The sequence below is a fragment of the Oncorhynchus kisutch genome, linkage group LG9, assembly GCF_002021735.2.
Source record: "Oncorhynchus kisutch isolate 150728-3 linkage group LG9, Okis_V2, whole genome shotgun sequence".
NCBI classification, from domain to species: Eukaryota; Metazoa; Chordata; class Actinopteri; order Salmoniformes; family Salmonidae; genus Oncorhynchus; species Oncorhynchus kisutch.
In genome coordinates, this window is record NC_034182.2 from 44,937,211 (window position 1) to 44,957,591 (window position 20,381).

The window sequence follows — 20,381 nt, forward strand, 5'->3', positions numbered from 1 at the left end:
CTAGTTCCTAACCCTAAAACTAACCCTAGTTCCTAACCCTAGTTCCTAACCCTAAAACTAACCCTAATTCCTAACCCTAAAACTAACCCTACCTCCTAACCCTAGCTCCTGACCCTAAAACTAACCCTAAAACTAAAACTAACCCTAGTTCCTAACCCTAAAACTAACCCTAACCCTAAAACTAACCTTAGCTCCTAACCCTAAAACAAACCCAAGCTCCTAACCCTAAAACTAACCCTAGTTCCTAACCCTAAAACTACCTCTAGTTCCTAACCCTAAAAACTAAAACCTAGTTCCTAACCCTAAAACTAACCCTAGTTTCTAACCCTAAAACTAACCCTAGTTCCTAACCCTAAACTAACCCTAGTTTCTAACCCTAAAACTAACCCTAGTTCCTAACCTAAAACTAACCCTAGTTCCTAACCCTAAAACTAACCCTAATTCCTAACCCTAAAACGAACCCTAGCTCCTAACCCTAAAACTAACCCTAGTTCCTACTCTAGTTCCTAAAACCCTAAAACTAACCCTAGTTTCCTAACCCTAAAACTAACCCTAGTTCCTACTTTCCTAACCCTAGTTCCTAACCCTAAAACTAACCCTAGTTCCTAACCCTAAAACTAACCCTAGTTCCTAACCTTAAAACTAACCCTAGTTCCTAACCCTAGTTTCCTAACCCTAGCTCCTAACCCTAGTTCCTAACCCTAAAACTAACCCTAATTCCTAACCCTAAAACGAACCCTAGCTCCTAACCCTAAAACTAACCCTAGTTCCTAACTCTAGTTCCTAACCCTAAAACTAACCCTAGTTCCTAACCCTAAAACTAACCCTAGTTCCTAACCCTAAACGAACCCTAGTTCCTAACCTTAAAACTAACCCTAGTTCCTAACCCTAGTTCCTAACCCTAGCTCCTAACCCTAGTTCCTAACCCTAAAACTAACCCTAGTTCCTAACCTAAAACTAACCCTAAAACTAACCCTAGCTCCTAACCCTAAAACGAACCCTAGTTCCTAACTCTAGTTCCTAACCCTAAAACTAACCCTAGTTCCTAACCCTAAAACTAACCCTAGTTCCTAACCCTTAAACTAACCCTAGTTTCCTAACCTTAAAACTAACCCTAGTTCCTAACCCTAGTTCCTAACCCTAAATTAACCCTAGCTCCTAACCCTAGTTCCTAACCCTAAAACTAACCCTAGTCCCTAACCCTAGTTCCTAACCCTAAAACTAACCCTAGCTCCTAACCCTAGTTCCTAACCCTAAAACTAACCCTAGTTCCTCACCCTAAAACTAACCCTAGATCCTAACCGTAAAACGAACCCTAGTTCCTAACTCTAGTTCCTAACCCTAAAACTAACCCTAGTTCCTAACCCTAAAATTAACCCTAATTCCTAACCCTAAAACTAACCCTAGCTCCGAAGCCTAAAGCTAACCCTAGTTCCTAAACCTAGTTCCTAACCCTAAAACTAACCCTAATTCCTAACCCTAAATCTAACCCTAGTTCCTAACTCTAGCTCCTAACCCTAAAACTAACCCTAGCTCCTAACCCTAAAACTAAGCCTAGCTCCGAAACCTAAAACTAACCCTAGCTCCTAACCCAAAAACTAACCGTAGTTCCTAACCCTAGTTCCTAACCCTAAAACGAACCCTAGTTCCTAACCCTATAACTAAATCTAACCCTAGTTCCTAACCCTAAAACTAACCCTAAAACTAACCCTAGCTCCTAACCCTAAAACTAACCCTAGCTCCTATCCCTAAAACTACCCTAGTTCCTAACCCTAAAACTAACCCTAACTCCTAACCCTAAAACTAACCCTAGTTCCTAACCCTAAAACTAACCCTAGTTCCTAACCCTAGTTCCTAACCCTAAAACTAACCCTAATTCCTAACCATAAAACTAACCCTAAAACTAAAACTAACCCTAGTTCCTAACCCTAAAACTAACCCTAACCCTAAAACTAACCTTAGCTCCTAACCCTAAAACAAACCCAAGCTCCTAACCCTAAAACTAACCCTAGTTCCTAACCCTAAAACTAACTCTAGTTCCTAACCCTAAAACTAAACCTAGTTCCTAACCCTAAAACTAACCCTAGTTTTCTAACCCGAAAACTAACCCTAGTTCCTAACCCTAAAACTAACCCTAGTTTCTAACCCTAGTTCCTAACCCTAAAACTAACCCTAGCTCCTAACCCTAGTTCCTAACCCTAAAACTAACCCCTAGTCCCTAACCCTAGTTCCTAACCCTAAAACTAACCCTAGCTCCTAACCCTAAAAACTAACCCTAGTTCCTAACCCTAAAACTAACCCTAGATCCTAACCGTAAAAACGAACCCTAGTTCCTAACTCTAGTTCCTAACCCTAAAACTAACCCTAGTTCCTAACCCTAAAATTAACCCTAATTCCTAACCCTAAAACTAACCCTAGCTCCGAAGCCTAAAGCTACCCTAGTTCCTAAACCTAGTTCCTAACCCTAAAACTAACCCTAATTCCTAACCCTAAATCTAACCCTAGTTCCTAACTCTAGCTCCTAACCCTAAACTAACCCTAGCTCCTAACCCTAAAACTAAGCCTAGCTCCTAAACCTAAAACTAACCCTAGTTCCTAACCCTAAAACTAACCCTAAAACTAACCCTAGCTCCTAACCCTAAAACTAACCCTAGCTCCTATCCCTAAAACTACCCTAGTTCCTAACCCTAAAACTAACCCTAACTCCTAACCCTAAAACTAACCCTAGTTCCTAACCCTAAAACTAACCCTAGTTCCTAACCCTAGTTCCTAACCCTAAAACTAACCCTAATTCCTAACCCTAAAACTAACCCTAAAACTAAAACTAACCCTAGTTCCTAACCCTAAAACTAACCCTAACCCTAAAACTAACCTTAGCTCCTAACCCTAAAACAAACCCAAGCTCCTAACCCTAAAACTAACCCTAGTTCCTAACCCTAAAACTAACTCTAGTTCCTAACCCTAAACTAAACCTAGTTCCTAACCCTAAAACTAACCCTAGTTTCTAACCCTAAAACTAACCCTAGTTCCTAACCCTAAAACTAACCCTAGTTTCTAACCCTAGTTCCTAACCCTAAAACTAACCCTAGCTCCTAACCCTAGTTCCTAACCCTAAAACTAACCCTAGTCCCTAACCCTAGTTCCTAACCCTAAAACTAACCCTAGCTCCTAACCCTAAAACTAACCCTAGTTCCTAACCCTAAAACTAACCCTAGATCCTAACCGTAAAACGAACCCTAGTTCCTAACTCTAATTCCTAACCCTAAAACTAACCCTAGCTCCGAAGCCTAAAGCTAACCATAGTTCCTAAACCTAGTTCCTAACCCTAAAACTAACCCTAATTCCTAACCCTAAATCTAACCCTAGTTCCTAACTCTAGCACCTAACCCTAAAACTAACCCTAGCTCCTAACCCTAAAACTAAGCCTAGCTCCTAAACCTAAAACTAACCCTAGCTCCCTAACCCAAAAACTAACCCTAGTTCCTAACCCTAGTTCCTAACCCTAAAACGAACCCTAGATCCTAACCCTATAACTAAATCTAACCCTAGTTCCTAACCCTAAAACTAACCCTAAAACTAACCCTAGCTCCTAACCCTAAAACTAACCCTAGCTCCTATCCCTAAAACTACCCTAGTTCCTAACCCTAAAACTAACCCTAACTCCTAACCCTAAAACTAACCCTAGTTCCTAACCCTAAAACTAACCCTAGTTCCTAACCCTAGTTCCTAACCCTAAAACTAACCCTAATTCCTAACCCTAAAACTAACCCTAGCTCCTAACCCTAGCTCCTGACCCTAAAACTAACTCTAAAACTAAAACTAACCCTAGTTCCTAACCCTAAAACTAACCCTAACCCTAAAACTAACCTTAGCTCCTAACCCTAAAACAAACCCAAGCTCCTAACCCTAAAACTAACCCTAGTTCCTAACCCTAAATCTAACTCTAGTTCCTAACCCTAAAACTAAACCTAGTTCCTAACCCTAAAACTAACCCTAGTTTCTAACCCTAAAACTAACCCTAGTTCCTAACCCTAAAACTAACCCTAGTTCCTAACCCTAAAACTAACCCTAATTCCTAAACCCTAAAACGAACCCTAGCTCCTAACCCTAAACTAACCCTAGTTCCTAACTCTAGTTCCTAACCCTAAAACTAACCCTAGTTCCTAACCCTAAAACTAACCCTAGTTCCTAACCCTAAAACTAACCCTAGTTCCTACCTTAAAACTAACCCTAGTTCCTAACCCTAGTTCCTAACCCTAGCTCCTAACCCTAGTTCCTAACCCTAGTTCCTAACCCTAAAACTAACCCTAGTTCCTAACCCTATAACTAAATCTAACCCTAGTTCCTAACCCTAAAACTAACCCTAGCTCCTACCCCTAAAACTACCCTAGTTCCTAACCCTAAAACTAACCCTAACTCCTAAACCTAAAACTAACCCTAGTTCCTAACCCTAAAACTAACCCTAGTTCCTAACCCTAGATCATATCCCTAAAACTAACCCAAGCTCCTAACCCTAAAACTAACCCTAGTTCCTAACCCTAAAACTAAACTCTAGTTCCTAACCCTAAAAAAAAAAACAAGCTCCTAACCCTAAAACTAACCCTAGTTCCTAACCCTAAAACTAACTCTAGTTCCTAACCCTAAAACTAAACCTAGTTCCTAACCCTAAAAACTAACCCTAGTTTCTAACCCTAAAACTAACCCTAGTTCCTAACCCTAAAACTAACCCTAGTTCCTAACCCTAAAACTAACCCTAATTCCTAACCCTAAAACGAACCCTAGCTCCTAACCCTAAAACTAACCCTAGTTCCTAACTCTAGTTCCTAACCCTAAAACTAACCCTAGTTCCTAACCCTAAAACTAACCCTAGTTCCTAACCCTAAAACTAACCCTAGTTCCTAACCTTAAAACTAACCCTAGTTCCTAACCCTAGTTCCTAACCCTAGCTCCTAACCCTAGTTCCTAACCCTAGTTCCTAACCCTAAAACTAACCCTAGTTCCTAACCCTATAACTAAATCTAACCCTAGTTCCTAACCCTAAAACTAACCCTAACTCCTAACCCCTAAAAATAACCCTAGTTCCTAACCCTAAAACTAACCCTAGTTCCTAACCCTAGATCATATCCCTAAAACTAACCCAAGCTCCTAACCCTAAAACTAACCCTAATTCCTAACCCTAGATCATATCCCTAAAACTAACCCAAGCTCCTAACCCTAGATCATATCCCTAAAACTAACCCTAGTTTCTAACCCTAAAACTAACCCTAGTTCCTAACCCCAAAACTAACCCTAATTCCTAACCCTAGATCATATCCCTAAAACTAACCCAAGCTCCTAACCCTAAAACTAATCCCTAACCCTAAAACTAAAACTAACCCTAGCTCCTAACCCTAAAATGACTCCCTAACCCTAAAACTAACCCTAGCTCCTATCCCTAAAACGAACCCTAGTTCCTATCCCTAAAACTAACCCTAGTTCCTATCCCTAAAGCTAACCCTAGTTCCTAACCCTAAAACTAACCCTAGCTCCTATCCCTAAAACTAACCCTAGTTCCTATCCCTAAAGCTAACCCTAGTTCCTAACCCTAAAACTAACCCTAGCTCCTATCCCTAAAACTAACCCTAGTTCCTATCCCTAAAGCTAACCCTAGTTCCTAACCCTAAAACTAAAACTAACCCTAGCTCCTAACCCTAAAACGACTCCCTAACCCTAAAACTAACCCTAGCGCCTAACCCTAAAACAAATCCCTAACCCTAAAACTAAAACTAACCCTAGCTCCTAACCATAAAACGACTCCCTAACCCTAAAACTAACCCTAGCTCCTATCCCTAAAACGAACCCTAGTTCCTAACCCTAGTTCCTAACCCTAAAACTAACCCTAATTCCTAACCCTAGATCATATCCCTAAAACTAACCGAAGCTCCTAACCCTAAAACTAACCCTAGTTCCTAACCCTAAAACTAACCCTAATTCCTAACCCTAGATCATATCCCTAAAACTAACCCAAGCCCCTAACCCTAAACTAAAACTAACCCTAGCTCCTATCCCTAAAACGAACCCTAGTTCCTATCCCTAAAACGAACCCTAATTCCTATCCCTAAAGCTAACCCTAGTATCTAACCCTAAAACTAACCCTAGCTCCTATCCCTAAAACTAACCCTAGTTCCTATCGCTAAAGCTAACCCTAGTTCCTAACCCTAAAACTAACCCTAGCTCCTAACCCTAAAACTAATCCCTAACCCTAAAACTAAAACTAACCCTAGCTCCTAACCCTAAAACGACTCCCTAACCCTAAAACTAACCCTAGCTCCTATCCCTAAAACGAACCCTAGTTCCTAACCCTAGTTCCTAACCCTAAAACTAAACCTAATTCCTAACCCTAGATCATATCCCTAAAACTAACCCAAGTTCCTAACCCTAAAACTAACCCTAGTTCCTAACCCTAAAACTAACCCTAATTCCTAACCCTAGATCATATCCCTAAAACTAACCCAAGCTCCTAACCCTAAAACGAATCCCTAACCCTAATTCCTAACCATAGATCATATCCCTAAAACTAACCCAAGCTCCTAACCCTAAAACTAATCCCTATCCCTAAAACGAACCCTAGTTCCTAACCCTAAAACTAACCCTAGCTCCTATCCCTAAAACTAACCCTAGTTCCTATCCCTAAAGCTAACCCTAGTTCCTAACCCTAAAACTAACACTAACCCCCATCCCTAAAACTAACCCTAGTTCCTAACCCTAAAACTAACCCTAACCCTAAAACTAACCTTAGCTCCTAACCCTAAAACAAACCCAAGCTCCTAACCCTAAAACTCACCCTAGCTCCTAACCCTAAAACTAAGCCTAGCTCCTAAACCTAAAACTAACCCTAGCTCCTAACCCAAAAACTAACCCTAGTTCCTAACCCTAGTTCCTAACCCTAAAACGAACCCTAGTTCCTAACCCTATAACTAAATCTAACCCTAGTTCCTAACCCTAAAACTAACCCTAAAACTAACCCTAGCTCCTAACCCTAAAACTAACCCTAGCTCCTATCCCTAAAACTACCCTAGTTCCTAACCCTAAAAACTAACCCTAGTTCCTAACCCTAAAACTAACCCTAGTTCCTAACCCTAGTTCCTAACCCTAAAACTAACCCTAATTCCTAACCCTAAAACTAACCCTAGCTCCTAACCCTAGCTCCTGACCCTAAAACTAAACCCTAAAACTAAAACTAACCCTAGTTCCTAACCCTAAAACTAACCCTAACCCTAAAACTAACCTTAGCTCCTAACCCTAAAACAAACCCTAATTCCTAACCCTAGATCATATCCCTAAAACTAACCCAAGCTCCTAACCCTAAAACTAATCCCTAACCCTAAAACTAAAACTAACCCTAGCTCCTAACCCTAAAACTAACCCTAGTTCCTATCCCTAAAGCTAACCCTAGTTCCTAACCCTAAAACTAACCCTAGCTCCTATCCCTAAAACTAACCCTAGTTCCTATCCCTAAAGCTAACCCTAGTTCCTAACCCTAAAACTAAAACTAACCCTAGCTCCTAACCCTAAAACGACTCCCTAACCCTAAAACTAACCCTAGCTCCTAACCCTAAAACAAATCCCTAACCCTAAAACTAACCCTAGCTCCTAACCATAAAACGACTCCCTAACCCTAAAACTAACCCTAGCTCCTATCCCTAAAACGAACCCTAGTTCCTAACCCTAGTTCCTAACCCTAAAACTAACCCTAATTCCTAACCCTAGATCATATCCCTAAAACTAACCGAAGCTCCTAACCCTAAAACTAACCCTAGTTCCTAACCCTAAAACTAACCCTAATTCCTAACCCTAGATCATATCCCTAAAACTAACCCAAGCCCCTAACCCTAAAACTAAAACTAACCCTAGCTCCTATCCCTAAAACGAACCCTAGTTCCTATCCCTAAAACGAACCCTAATTCCTATCCCTAAAGCTAACCCTAGTATCTAACCCTAAAACTAACCCTAGCTCCTATCCCTAAAACTAACCCTAGTTCCTATCGCTAAAGCTAACCCTAGTTCCTAACCCTAAAACTAACCCTAGCTCCTAACCCTAAAACTAATCCCTAACCCTAAAACTAAAACTAACCCTAGCTCCTAACCCTAAAACGACTCCCTAACCCTAAAACTAACCCTAGCTCCTATCCCTAAAACGAACCCTAGTTCCTAACCCTAGTTCCTAACCCTAAAACTAAACCTAATTCCTAACCCTAGATCATATCCCTAAAACTAACCCAAGTTCCTAACCCTAAAACTAACCCTAGTTCCTAACCCTAAAACTAACCCTAATTCCTAACCCTAGATCATATCCCTAAAACTAACCCAAGCTCCTAACCCTAAAACTAATCCCTAACCCTAATTCCTAACCATAGATCATATCCCTAAAACTAACCCAAGCTCCTAACCCTAAAACTAATCCCTATCCCTAAAACGAACCCTAGTTCCTAACCCTAAAACTAACCCTAGCTCCTATCCCTAAAACTAACCCTAGTTCCTATCCCTAAAGCTAACCCTAGTTCCTAACCCTAAAACTAACCCTAACCCCCATCCCTAAAACTAACCCTAGTTCCTAACCCTAAAACTAACCCTAACCCTAAAACTAACCTTAGCTCCTAACCCTAAAACAAACCCAAGCTCCTAACCCTAAAACTAACCCTAGTTCCTAACCCTAAAACTAACTCTAGTTCCTAACCCTAAAACTAAACCTAGTTCCTAACCCTAAAACTAACCCTAGTTCCTAACCTTAAAACTAACCCTAGTTCCTAACCCTAAAACTAACCCTAATTCCTAACCCTAAAACGAACCCTAGCTCCTAACCCTAAAACTAACCCTAGTTCCTAACTCTAGTTCCTAACCCTAAAACTAACCCTAGTTCCTAACCCTAAAACGAACCCTAGTTCCTAACCTTAAAACTAACCCTAGTTCCTAACCCTAGTTCCTAACCCTAGCTCCTAACCCTAGTTCCTAACCCTAAAACTAACCCTAGTTCCTAACCCTAAAACTAACCCTAAAACTAACCCTAGCTCCTAACCCTAAAACGAACCCTAGTTCCTAACTCTAGTTCCTAACCCTAAAACTAACCCTAGTTCCTAACCCTAAAACTAACCCTAGTTCCTAACCCTTAAACTAACCCTAGTTCCTAACCTTAAAACTAACCCTAGTTCCTAACCCTAGTTCCTAACCCTAGCTCCTAACCCTAGTTCCTAACCCTAAAACTAACCCTAGTCCCTAACCCTAGTTCCTAACCCTAGCTCCTAACCCTAGTTCCTAACCCTAAAACTAACCCTAGTTCCTAACCCTAAAACTAACCCTAGATCCTAACCGTAAAACGAACCCTAGTTCCTAACTCTAGTTCCTAACCCTAAAACTAACCCTAGTTCCTAACCCTAAAATTAAGCCTAATTCCTAACCCTAAAACTAACCCTAGCTCCGAAGCCTAAAGCTAACCCTAGTTCCTAACCCTAGTTCCTAACCCTAAAACTAACCCTAATTCCTAACCCTAAATCTAACCCTAGTTCCTAACTCTAGCTCCTAACCCTAAAACTAAGCCTAGCTCCTAAACCTAAAACTAACCCTAGCTCCTAACCCAAAAACTAACCCTAGTTCCTAACCCTAGTTCCTAACCCTAAAACGAACACTAGTTCCTAACCCTATAACTAAATCTAACCCTAGTTCCTAACCCTAAAACTAACCCTAAAACTAACCCTAGCTCCTAACCCTAAAACTAACCCTAGCTCCTATCCCTAAAACTACCCTAGTTCCTAACCCTAAAACTAACCCTAACTCCTAACCCTAAAACTAACCCTAGTTCCTAACCCTAAAACTAACCCTAGTTCCTAACCCTAGTTCCTAACCCTAAAACTAACCCTAATTCCTAACCCTAAAACTAACCCTACCTCCTAACCCTAGCTCCTGACCCTAAAACTAACCCTAAAACTAAAACTAACCCTAGTTCCTAACCCTAAAACTAACCCTAACCCTAAAACTAACCTTAGCTCCTAACCCTAAAACAAACCCAAGCTCCTAACCCTAAAACTAACCCTAGTTCCTAACCCTAAAACTAACTCTAGTTCCTAACCCTAAAACTAAACCTAGTTCCTAACCCTAAAACTAACCCTAGTTTCTAACCCTAAAACTAACCCTAGTTCCTAACCCTAAAACTAACCCTAGTTTCTAACCCTAAAACTAACCCTAGTTCCTAACCCTAAAACTAACCCTAGTTCCTAACCCTAAAACTAACCCTAATTCCTAACCCTAAAACGAACCCTAGCTCCTAACCCTAAAACTAACCCTAGTTCCTAACTCTAGTTCCTAACCCTAAAACTAACCCTAGTTCCTAACCCTAAACTAACCCTAGTTCCTAACCCTAAAACTAACCCTAGTTCCTAACCCTAAAACTAACCCTAGTTCCTAACCCTAAAACTAACCCTAGTTCCTAACCTTAAAACTAACCCTAGTTCCTAACCCTAGTTCCTAACCCTAGCTCCTAACCCTAGCTCCTAACCCTAAAACTAACCCTAATTCCTAACCCTAAAACGAACCCTAGCTCCTAACCCTAAAACTAACCCTAGTTCCTAACTCTAGTTCCTAACCCTAAAACTAACCCTAGTTCCTAACCCTAAAACGAACCCTAGTTCCTAACCCTAAAACGAACCCTAGTTCCTAACCTTAAAACTAACCCTAGTTCCTAACCCTAGTTCCTAACCCTAGCTCCTAACCCTAGTTCCTAACCCTAAAACTAACCCTAGTTCCTAACCCTAAAACTAACCCTAAAACTAACCCTAGCTCCTAACCCTAAAACGAACCCTAGTTCCTAACTCTAGTTCCTAACCCTAAAACTAACCCTAGTTCCTAACCCTAAAACTAACCCTAGTTCCTAACCCTTAAACTAACCCTAGTTCCTAACCTTAAAACTAACCCTAGTTCCTAACCCTAGTTCCTAACCCTAAAATTAACCCTAGCTCCTAACCCTAGTTCCTAACCCTAAAACTAACCCTAGTCCCTAACCCTAGTTCCTAACCCTAAAACTAACCCTAGCTCCTAACCCTAGTTCCTAACCCTAAAACTAACCCTAGTTCCTCACCCTAAAACTAACCCTAGATCCTAACCGTAAAACGAACCCTAGTTCCTAACTCTAGTTCCTAACCCTAAAACTAACCCTAGTTCCTAACCCTAAAATTAACCCTAATTCCTAACCCTAAAACTAACCCTAGCTCCGAAGCCTAAAGCTAACCCTAGTTCCTAAACCTAGTTCCTAACCCTAAAACTAACCCTAATTCCTAACCCTAAATCTAACCCTAGTTCCTAACTCTAGCTCCTAACCCTAAAACTAACCCTAGCTCCTAACCCTAAAACTAAGCCTAGCTCCGAAACCTAAAACTAACCCTAGCTCCTAACCCAAAAACTAACCCTAGTTCCTAACCCTAGTTCCTAACCCTAAAACGAACCCTAGTTCCTAACCCTATAACTAAATCTAACCCTAGTTCCTAACCCTAAAACTAACCCTAAAACTAACCCTAGCTCCTAACCCTAAAACTAACCCTAGCTCCTATCCCTAAAACTACCCTAGTTCCTAACCCTAAAACTAACCCTAACTCCTAACCCTAAAACTAACCCTAGTTCCTAACCCTAAAACTAACCCTAGTTCCTAACCCTAGTTCCTAACCCTAAAACTAACCCTAATTCCTAACCATAAAACTAACCCTAAAACTAAAACTAACCCTAGTTCCTAACCCTAAAACTAACCCTAACCCTAAAACTAACCTTAGCTCCTAACCCTAAAACAAACCCAAGCTCCTAACCCTAAAACTAACCCTAGTTCCTAACCCTAAAACTAACTCTAGTTCCTAACCCTAAAACTAAACCTAGTTCCTAACCCTAAAACTAACCCTAGTTTCTAACCCGAAAACTAACCCTAGTTCCTAACCCTAAAACTAACCCTAGTTTCTAACCCTAGTTCCTAACCCTAAAACTAACCCTAGCTCCTAACCCTAGTTCCTAACCCTAAAACTAACCCTAGTCCCTAACCCTAGTTCCTAACCCTAAAACTAACCCTAGCTCCTAACCCTAAAACTAACCCTAGTTCCTAACCCTAAAACTAACCCTAGATCCTAACCGTAAAACGAACCCTAGTTCCTAACTCTAGTTCCTAACCCTAAAACTAACCCTAGTTCCTAACCCTAAAATTAACCCTAATTCCTAACCCTAAAACTAACCCTAGCTCCGAAGCCTAAAGCTAACCCTAGTTCCTAAACCTAGTTCCTAACCCTAAAACTAACCCTAATTCCTAACCCTAAATCTAACCCTAGTTCCTAACTCTAGCTCCTAACCCTAAAACTAACCCTAGCTCCTAACCCTAAAACTAAGCCTAGCTCCTAAACCTAAAACTAACCCTAGTTCCTAACCCTAAAACTAACCCTAAAACTAACCCTAGCTCCTAACCCTAAAACTAACCCTAGCTCCTATCCCTAAAACTACCCTAGTTCCTAACCCTAAAACTAACCCTAACTCCTAACCCTAAAACTAACCCTAGTTCCTAACCCTAAAACTAACCCTAGTTCCTAACCCTAGTTCCTAACCCTAAAACTAACCCTAATTCCTAACCCTAAAACTAACCCTAAAACTAAAACTAACCCTAGTTCCTAACCCTAAAACTAACCCTAACCCTAAAACTAACCTTAGCTCCTAACCCTAAAACAAACCCAAGCTCCTAACCCTAAAACTAACCCTAGTTCCTAACCCTAAAACTAACTCTAGTTCCTAACCCTAAAACTAAACCTAGTTCCTAACCCTAAAACTAACCCTAGTTTCTAACCCTAAAACTAACCCTAGTTCCTAACCCTAAAACTAACCCTAGTTTCTAACCCTAGTTCCTAACCCTAAAACTAACCCTAGCTCCTAACCCTAGTTCCTAACCCTAAAACTAACCCTAGTCCCTAACCCTAGTTCCTAACCCTAAAACTAACCCTAGCTCCTAACCCTAAAACTAACCCTAGTTCCTAACCCTAAAACTAACCCTAGATCCTAACCGTAAAACGAACCCTAGTTCCTAACTCTAGTTCCTAACCCTAAAACTAACCTTAGTTCCTAACCCTAAAATTAACCCTAATTCCTAACCCTAAAACTAACCCTAGCTCCGAAGCCTAAAGCTAACCATAGTTCCTAAACCTAGTTCCTAACCCTAAAACTAACCCTAATTCCTAACCCTAAATCTAACCCTAGTTCCTAACTCTAGCACCTAACCCTAAAACTAACCCTAGCTCCTAACCCTAAAACTAAGCCTAGCTCCTAAACCTAAAACTAACCCTAGCTCCCTAACCCAAAAACTAACCCTAGTTCCTAACCCTAGTTCCTAACCCTAAAACGAACCCTAGATCCTAACCCTATAACTAAATCTAACCCTAGTTCCTAACCCTAAAACTAACCCTAAAACTAACCCTAGCTCCTAACCCTAAAACTAACCCTAGCTCCTATCCCTAAAACTACCCTAGTTCCTAACCCTAAAACTAACCCTAACTCCTAACCCTAAAACTAACCCTAGTTCCTAACCCTAAAACTAACCCTAGTTCCTAACCCTAGTTCCTAACCCTAAAACTAACCCTAATTCCTAACCCTAAAACTAACCCTAGCTCCTGACCCTAAAACTAACTCTAAAACTAAAACTAACCCTAGTTCCTAACCCTAAAACTAACCCTAACCCTAAAACTAACCTTAGCTCCTAACCCTAAAACAAACCCAAGCTCCTAACCCTAAAACTAACCCTAGTTCCTAACCCTAAATCTAACTCTAGTTCCTAACCCTAAAACTAAACCTAGTTCCTAACCCTAAAACTAACCCTAGTTTCTAACCCTAAAACTAACCCTAGTTCCTAACCCTAAAACTAACCCTAGTTCCTAACCCTAAAACTAACCCTAATTCCTAACCCTAAAACGAACCCTAGCTCCTAACCCTAAAACTAACCCTAGTTCCTAACTCTAGTTCCTAACCCTAAAACTAACCCTAGTTCCTAACCCTAAAACTAACCCTAGTTCCTAACCCTAAAACTAACCCTAGTTCCTAACCTTAAAACTAACCCTAGTTCCTAACCCTAGTTCCTAACCCTAGCTCCTAACCCTAGTTCCTAACCCTAGTTCCTAACCCTAAAACTAACCCTAGTTCCTAACCCTATAACTAAATCTAACCCTAGTTCCTAACCCTAAAACTAACCCTAGCTCCTACCCCTAAAACTACCCTAGTTCCTAACCCTAAAACTAACCCTAACTCCTAAACCTAAAACTAACCCTAGTTCCTAACCCTAAAACTAACCCTAGTTCCTAACCCTAGATCATATCCCTAAAACTAACCCAAGCTCCTAACCCTAAAACTAACCCTAGTTCCTAACCCTAAAACTAACTCTAGTTCCTAACCCTAAAAAAAAAACAAGCTCCTAACCCTAAAACTAACCCTAGTTCCTAACCCTAAAACTAACTCTAGTTCCTAACCCTAAAACTAAACCTAGTTCCTAACCCTAAAACTAACCCTAGTTTCTAACCCTAAAACTAACCCTAGTTCCTAACCCTAAAACTAACCCTAGTTCCTAACCCTAAAACTAACCCTAATTCCTAACCCTAAAACGAACCCTAGCTCCTAACCCTAAAACTAACCCTAGTTCCTAACTCTAGTTCCTAACCCTAAAACTAACCCTAGTTCCTAACCCTAAAACTAACCCTAGTTCCTAACCCTAAAACTAACCCTAGTTCCTAACCTTAAAACTAACCCTAGTTCCTAACCCTAGTTCCTAACCCTAGCTCCTAACCCTAGTTCCTAACCCTAGTTCCTAACCCTAAAACTAACCCTAGTTCCTAACCCTATAACTAAATCTAACCCTAGTTCCTAACCCTAAAACTAACCCTAACTCCTAACCCCTAAAAATAACCCTAGTTCCTAACCCTAAAACTAACCCTAGTTCCTAACCCTAGATCATATCCCTAAAACTAACCCAAGCTCCTAACCCTAAAACTAACCCTAATTCCTAACCCTAGATCATATCCCTAAAACTAACCCAAGCTCCTAACCCTAGATCATATCCCTAAAACTAACCCTAGTTTCTAACCCTAAAACTAACCCTAGTTCCTAACCCCAAAACTAACCCTAATTCCTAACCCTAGATCATATCCCTAAAACTAACCCAAGCTCCTAACCCTAAAACTAATCCCTAACCCTAAAACTAAAACTAACCCTAGCTCCTAACCCTAAAATGACTCCCTAACCCTAAAACTAACCCTAGCTCCTATCCCTAAAACGAACCCTAGTTCCTATCCCTAAAACTAACCCTAGTTCCTATCCCTAAAGCTAACCCTAGTTCCTAACCCTAAAACTAACCCTAGCTCCTATCCCTAAAACTAACCCTAGTTCCTATCCCTAAAGCTAACCCTAGTTCCTAACCCTAAAACTAACCCGAATTCCTAACCCTAGATCATATCCCTAAAACTAACCCAAGCTCCTAACCCTAAAACTAACCCTAGTTCCTAACCCTAATTCCTAACCCTAGATCATATCCCTAAAACTAACCCAAGCTCCTAACCCTAAAACTAATCCCTAACCCTAAAACTAACCCTAGCTCCTAACCCTAAAACGAACCCAAGCTCCTAACCCTAAAACGACTCCCTAACCCTAAAACTAACCCTAGCTCCTATCCCTAAAACGAACCCTAGTTCCTAACCCTAAAACTAACCCTAGCTCCTATCCCTAAAACTAACCCTAGTTCCTATCCCTAAAGCTAACCCTAGTTCCTAACCCTAAAACTAACCCTAACCCCCATCCCTAAAACTAACCCTAGTTCCTAACCCTAGTTACTAACCCTAAAACTAACCCTAATTCCTAACCCTAAAACTAACCCTAGTTCCTAACTCTAGCTCCTAACCCTAAAACTAACCCTAGCTCCTAACCCTAAAACTAAGCCTAGCTCCTAACCCTAAAACTAACCCTAGCTCCTAACCCAAAAACTAACCCTAGTTCCTAACCCTAGTTCCTAACCCTAAAACTAACCCTAGTTCCTAACCCTATAACTAAATCTAACCCTAGTTCCTAACCCTAAAACTAACCCTAAAACTAACCCTAGCTCCTAACCCTAAAACTAACCCTAGCTCCTATCCCTAAAACTACCCTAGTTCCTAACCCTAAAACTAACCCTAACTCCTAACCCTACAACTAACCCTAGTTCCTAACCCTAAAACTAACCCTAGTTCCTAACCCTAGTTCCTAACCCTAAAACTAACCCTAATTCCTAACCCTAGCTCCTGACCCTAAAACTAACCCTAAAACTAAAACTAACCCTAGTTCCTAACCCTAAAACTAACCCTAAAACTAACCCTAGCTCCTAACCCTAAAACTAACTCTAGTTCCTAACCCTAAAACTAACCCTAATACCTAACCCTAAAACTAACCCTAGCTCCTAACCCTAGCTCCTAACCCTAAAACTAACCCTAGTTCCTAACCCTAAAACTAACCCTAACCCTAAAACTAACCTTAGCTCCTAACCCTAAAACTAACTCTTGTTCCTAACCCTAAAACTAAACCTAGTTCCTAACCCTAAAACTAACCCTAGTTCCTAACCCTAAAACTAACCCTAGTTCCTAACCCTAAAACTAACCCTAGTTCCTAACCCTAAAACTAACCCTAATTCCTAACCCTAAAACGAACCCTAGCTCCTATCCCTAAAACTAACCCTAGTTCCTAACTCTAGTTCCTAACCCTAAAACTAACCCTAGTTCCTAACCCTAAAACTAACCCTAGTTCCTAACCCTAAAACTAACCCTAGTTCTTAACCTTAAAACTAACTCTAGTTCCTAACCCTAGTTCCTAACCCTAGCTCCTAACCCTAGTTCCTAACCCTAAAACTAACCCTAGTTCCTAACCCTAGTTCCTAACACTAAAACTAACCCTAGCTCCTAACCCTAAAACGAACCCTAGTTCCTAACTCTAGTTCCTAACCCTAAAACTAACCCTAGTTCCTAACCCTAAAACTAACCCTAGTTCCTAACCCTTAAACTAACCCTAGTTCCTAACCTTAAAACTAACCATAGTTCCTAACCCTAGTTCCTAACCCTAAAACTAACCCTAGCTCCTAACCCTAGTTCCTAACCCTAAAACTAACCCTAGTTCCTAGCCCTAGTTCCTAACCCTAAAACTAACCCTAGCTCCTAACCCTAGTTCCTAACCCTAAAACTAACCCTAGTTCCTAACCCTAGTTCCTAACCCTAAAACTAACCCTAGCTCCTAACCGTAAAATGAACCCTAGTTCCTAACTCTAGTTCCTAACCCTAAAACTAACCCTAGTTCCTAACCCTAAAACTAACCCTAATTCCTAACCCTAAAACTAACCCTAGTTCCTAACTCTAGCTCCTAACCCTAAAACTAACCCTAGCTCCTAACCCTAAAACTAAGCCTAGCTCCTAAACCTAAAACTAACCCTAGCTCCTAACCCAAAAACTAACCCTAGTTCCTAACCCTAAAACTAACCCAAGCTCCTAACCCTAAAACGACTCCCTAAGCCTAAAACTAACCCTAGCTCCTATCCCTAAAACGAACCCTAGTTCCTAACCCTAAAACTAACCCTAGCTCCTATCCCTAAAACTAACCCTAGTTCCTATCCCTAAAGCTAACCCTAGTTCCTAACCCTAAAACTAACCCTAGCTCCTATCCATAAAACTAACCCTAGTTCCTAACCCTAAAACTAACCCTAACTCCTAACCCTAGTTCCTAACCCTAGTTCCTAACCCTAAAACTAACACTAACTCCTAACCCTAAAACTAACCCTAGTTCCTAACCCTAGTTCCTAACCCTAAAACTAACCCTAATTCCTAACCCTAAAACTAACCCTAGTTCCTAACTCTAGCTCCTAACCCTAAAACGAACCCTAGCTCCTAACCCTAAAACTAAGCCTAGCTCCTAACCCTAAAATTAACCCTAGCTCCTAACCCAAAAACTAACCCTTGTTCCTAACCCTAGTTCCTAACCCTAAAACTAACCCTAGTTCCTAACCCTATAACTAAATCTAACCCTAGTTCCTAACCCTAAAACTAACCCTAAAACTAACCCTAGCTCCTAACCCTAAAACTAACCCTAGCTCCTATCCCTAAAACTACCCTAGTTCCTAACCCTAAAACTAACCCTAACTCCTAACCCTAAAACTAACCCTAGTTCCTAACCCTAGTTCCTAACCCTAAAACTAACCCTAATTCCTAAGCCTAAAACTAACCCTAGCTCCTAACCCTAGCTCCTGACCCTAAAACTAACCCTAAAACTAAAACTAACCCTAGTTCCTAACCCTAAAACGAACCCTAATTCTTAACCCTAAAACTAACCCTAGCTCCTAACCCTAAAACTAAAACTAACCCTAGTTCCTAACCCTAAAACGAACCCTAGCTCCTAACCCTAAAACGAACCCTAGCTCCTAACCCTAGCTCCTAACCCTAACACTAACCCTAGCTCCTAACCCTAGCTCCTTGAAGTGTACCTATGAATAAAATTACAGGCCTTTTTAAGTGGGAGAACTTGCACAATTGGTGGCTGACTAAATACTTTTTTGCCCCACTGTGTATATATATATATATATATATATATATATATATATAAGATTAACATGGAGCTAACCCTGCAGATAGCACTACTGGGTGACATGAACCTGGAGCTAACCCTGCAGATAGCACTACTGGGTGACATTAACCTGGAGCTAACCCTGCAGATAGCACTACTGGGTGACATTAACCTGGAGCTAACCCTGCAGATAGCACTACTGGGTGACATGAACCTGGAGCTAACTCTGCAGATAGCACTACTGGGTGACATTAACCTGGACCTAACCCTGCAGATAGCACTACTGGGTGACATTAACCTAACCCTGCAGATTGCACTACTGGGTGATATTAACCTGGAGCTAACCCTGCAGATAGCACTACTGGGTGACATTAACCTGGAGCTAACCCTGCAGATAGCACTTCTGGGTGACATGAGGAAGGAATGGCATAAGGAAGTGGATGGCTGCAAACATAAGGAAGTGGATGGCTGAAAACTTTCTACTTGTAAACTCGGATGTGTATTCATACCTGGCTTCTGTCCTCGGGCGGAGGTGTGTGTGGGGAGAGTGTGCTGATCCGCTGGCATTGTGGCGGCGGCTGTGTGTGTGGGTTGGTTGCAGACATCTCAGCCATCCTCCTCTCCATCTGCTCCAGTCTGTCCAGGATGGACATACGGAACTGGTTATCTAGAGAGACAGAGAGAAACAGAGAGAGGAGAGAGAGAGAGAGAGAGAGACCAAGAGAAACAGAGAAAGGAGAGAGAGAGAAAAGAGAAAGGAGAAAGGGGAGAAAGAGAGAGAAATAAACTTCCATATCTACTGGGGGAAATACCAGTGTGACATCACAGCAGCAAGATTTGTGACCTGTTGCCACAAGGTCAACCAGTGAAGAAGAAACACCATTATAAATACAACCCATATTTATTTTCCCTTTTGTACTTTAACTATTTGTAGCATTACATTACATACATCATTACAACACAATATATAGACATAATGACATTTGAAATGTCTTTATTCTTTTTGAACTTTTGTGTAATGTTTACTTTTTTGTTTATTTCACTTTTGTTTATTTCACTTTTGTTTATTTACTTCACTTGCTTTGTTAACATATGTTTCCCATGCAAATAAAGCACTTCAATTTAAATTGAATTGAATGAGAGAGCGAGAGAGAGAGAGAGAGAGAGGAGACACAGGTCCTGGGGCTCTGTTCACAAACACAAACAGACCCCACAGAGCCCCAGGACAGCAACACAATTAGACCCAACCAAATCATGAGAAAACAAAAAGATAATTACTTGACACATTGGAAAGAATTAACAAAAGAACAGAGCAAACTAGAATGCTGTTTGTCCCTAACCAGAGAGCACGCAGTGGCAGAATACCTGACCACTGTGACTGACCCAAACTTAAGGAAAGCTTTGACTATGTACAGACTCAGTGAGCATAGCCTTGCTATTGAGAAAGGCCGCCGTAGGCAGACCTGGCTCTCAAGAGAAGACAGGCTATGTGCTCACTGCCCACAACATGAGGTGGAAACTGAGCTGCACTTCCTAACCTCCTGCCAAATGTATGACCATATTAGAGAGACATATTTCCCTCAGATTACACAGATCCATAAAGAATTCGAAAACAAACCCAATTTTGATAAACTCCCATATCTACTGGGGGAAATACCAGTGTGACATCACAGCAGCAAGATTTGTGACCTGTTGCCACAAGGTCAACCAGTGAAGAACAAACACCATTATAAATACAACCCATATTTATGCACATCATGACAAGACTGTATATATATATA

At 41.0% G+C, this 20,381-nt stretch overlaps 1 protein-coding gene across 1 annotated transcript in view; it reads right to left on the reverse strand.

Moving 5' to 3' along the window:
* Nucleotides 1–20,381, reverse strand: part of camta2 (calmodulin binding transcription activator 2) — a 182,205-nt gene that overhangs the window by 72,108 nt on the left and 89,716 nt on the right. Inside the window, exon 13 of the mRNA XM_031831390.1 lies at nucleotides 19,110–19,267. Within this exon, the coding sequence (XP_031687250.1) occupies nucleotides 19,110–19,267 (158 nt within the window). The remainder of the gene's footprint in view (nucleotides 1–19,109; nucleotides 19,268–20,381) is intronic.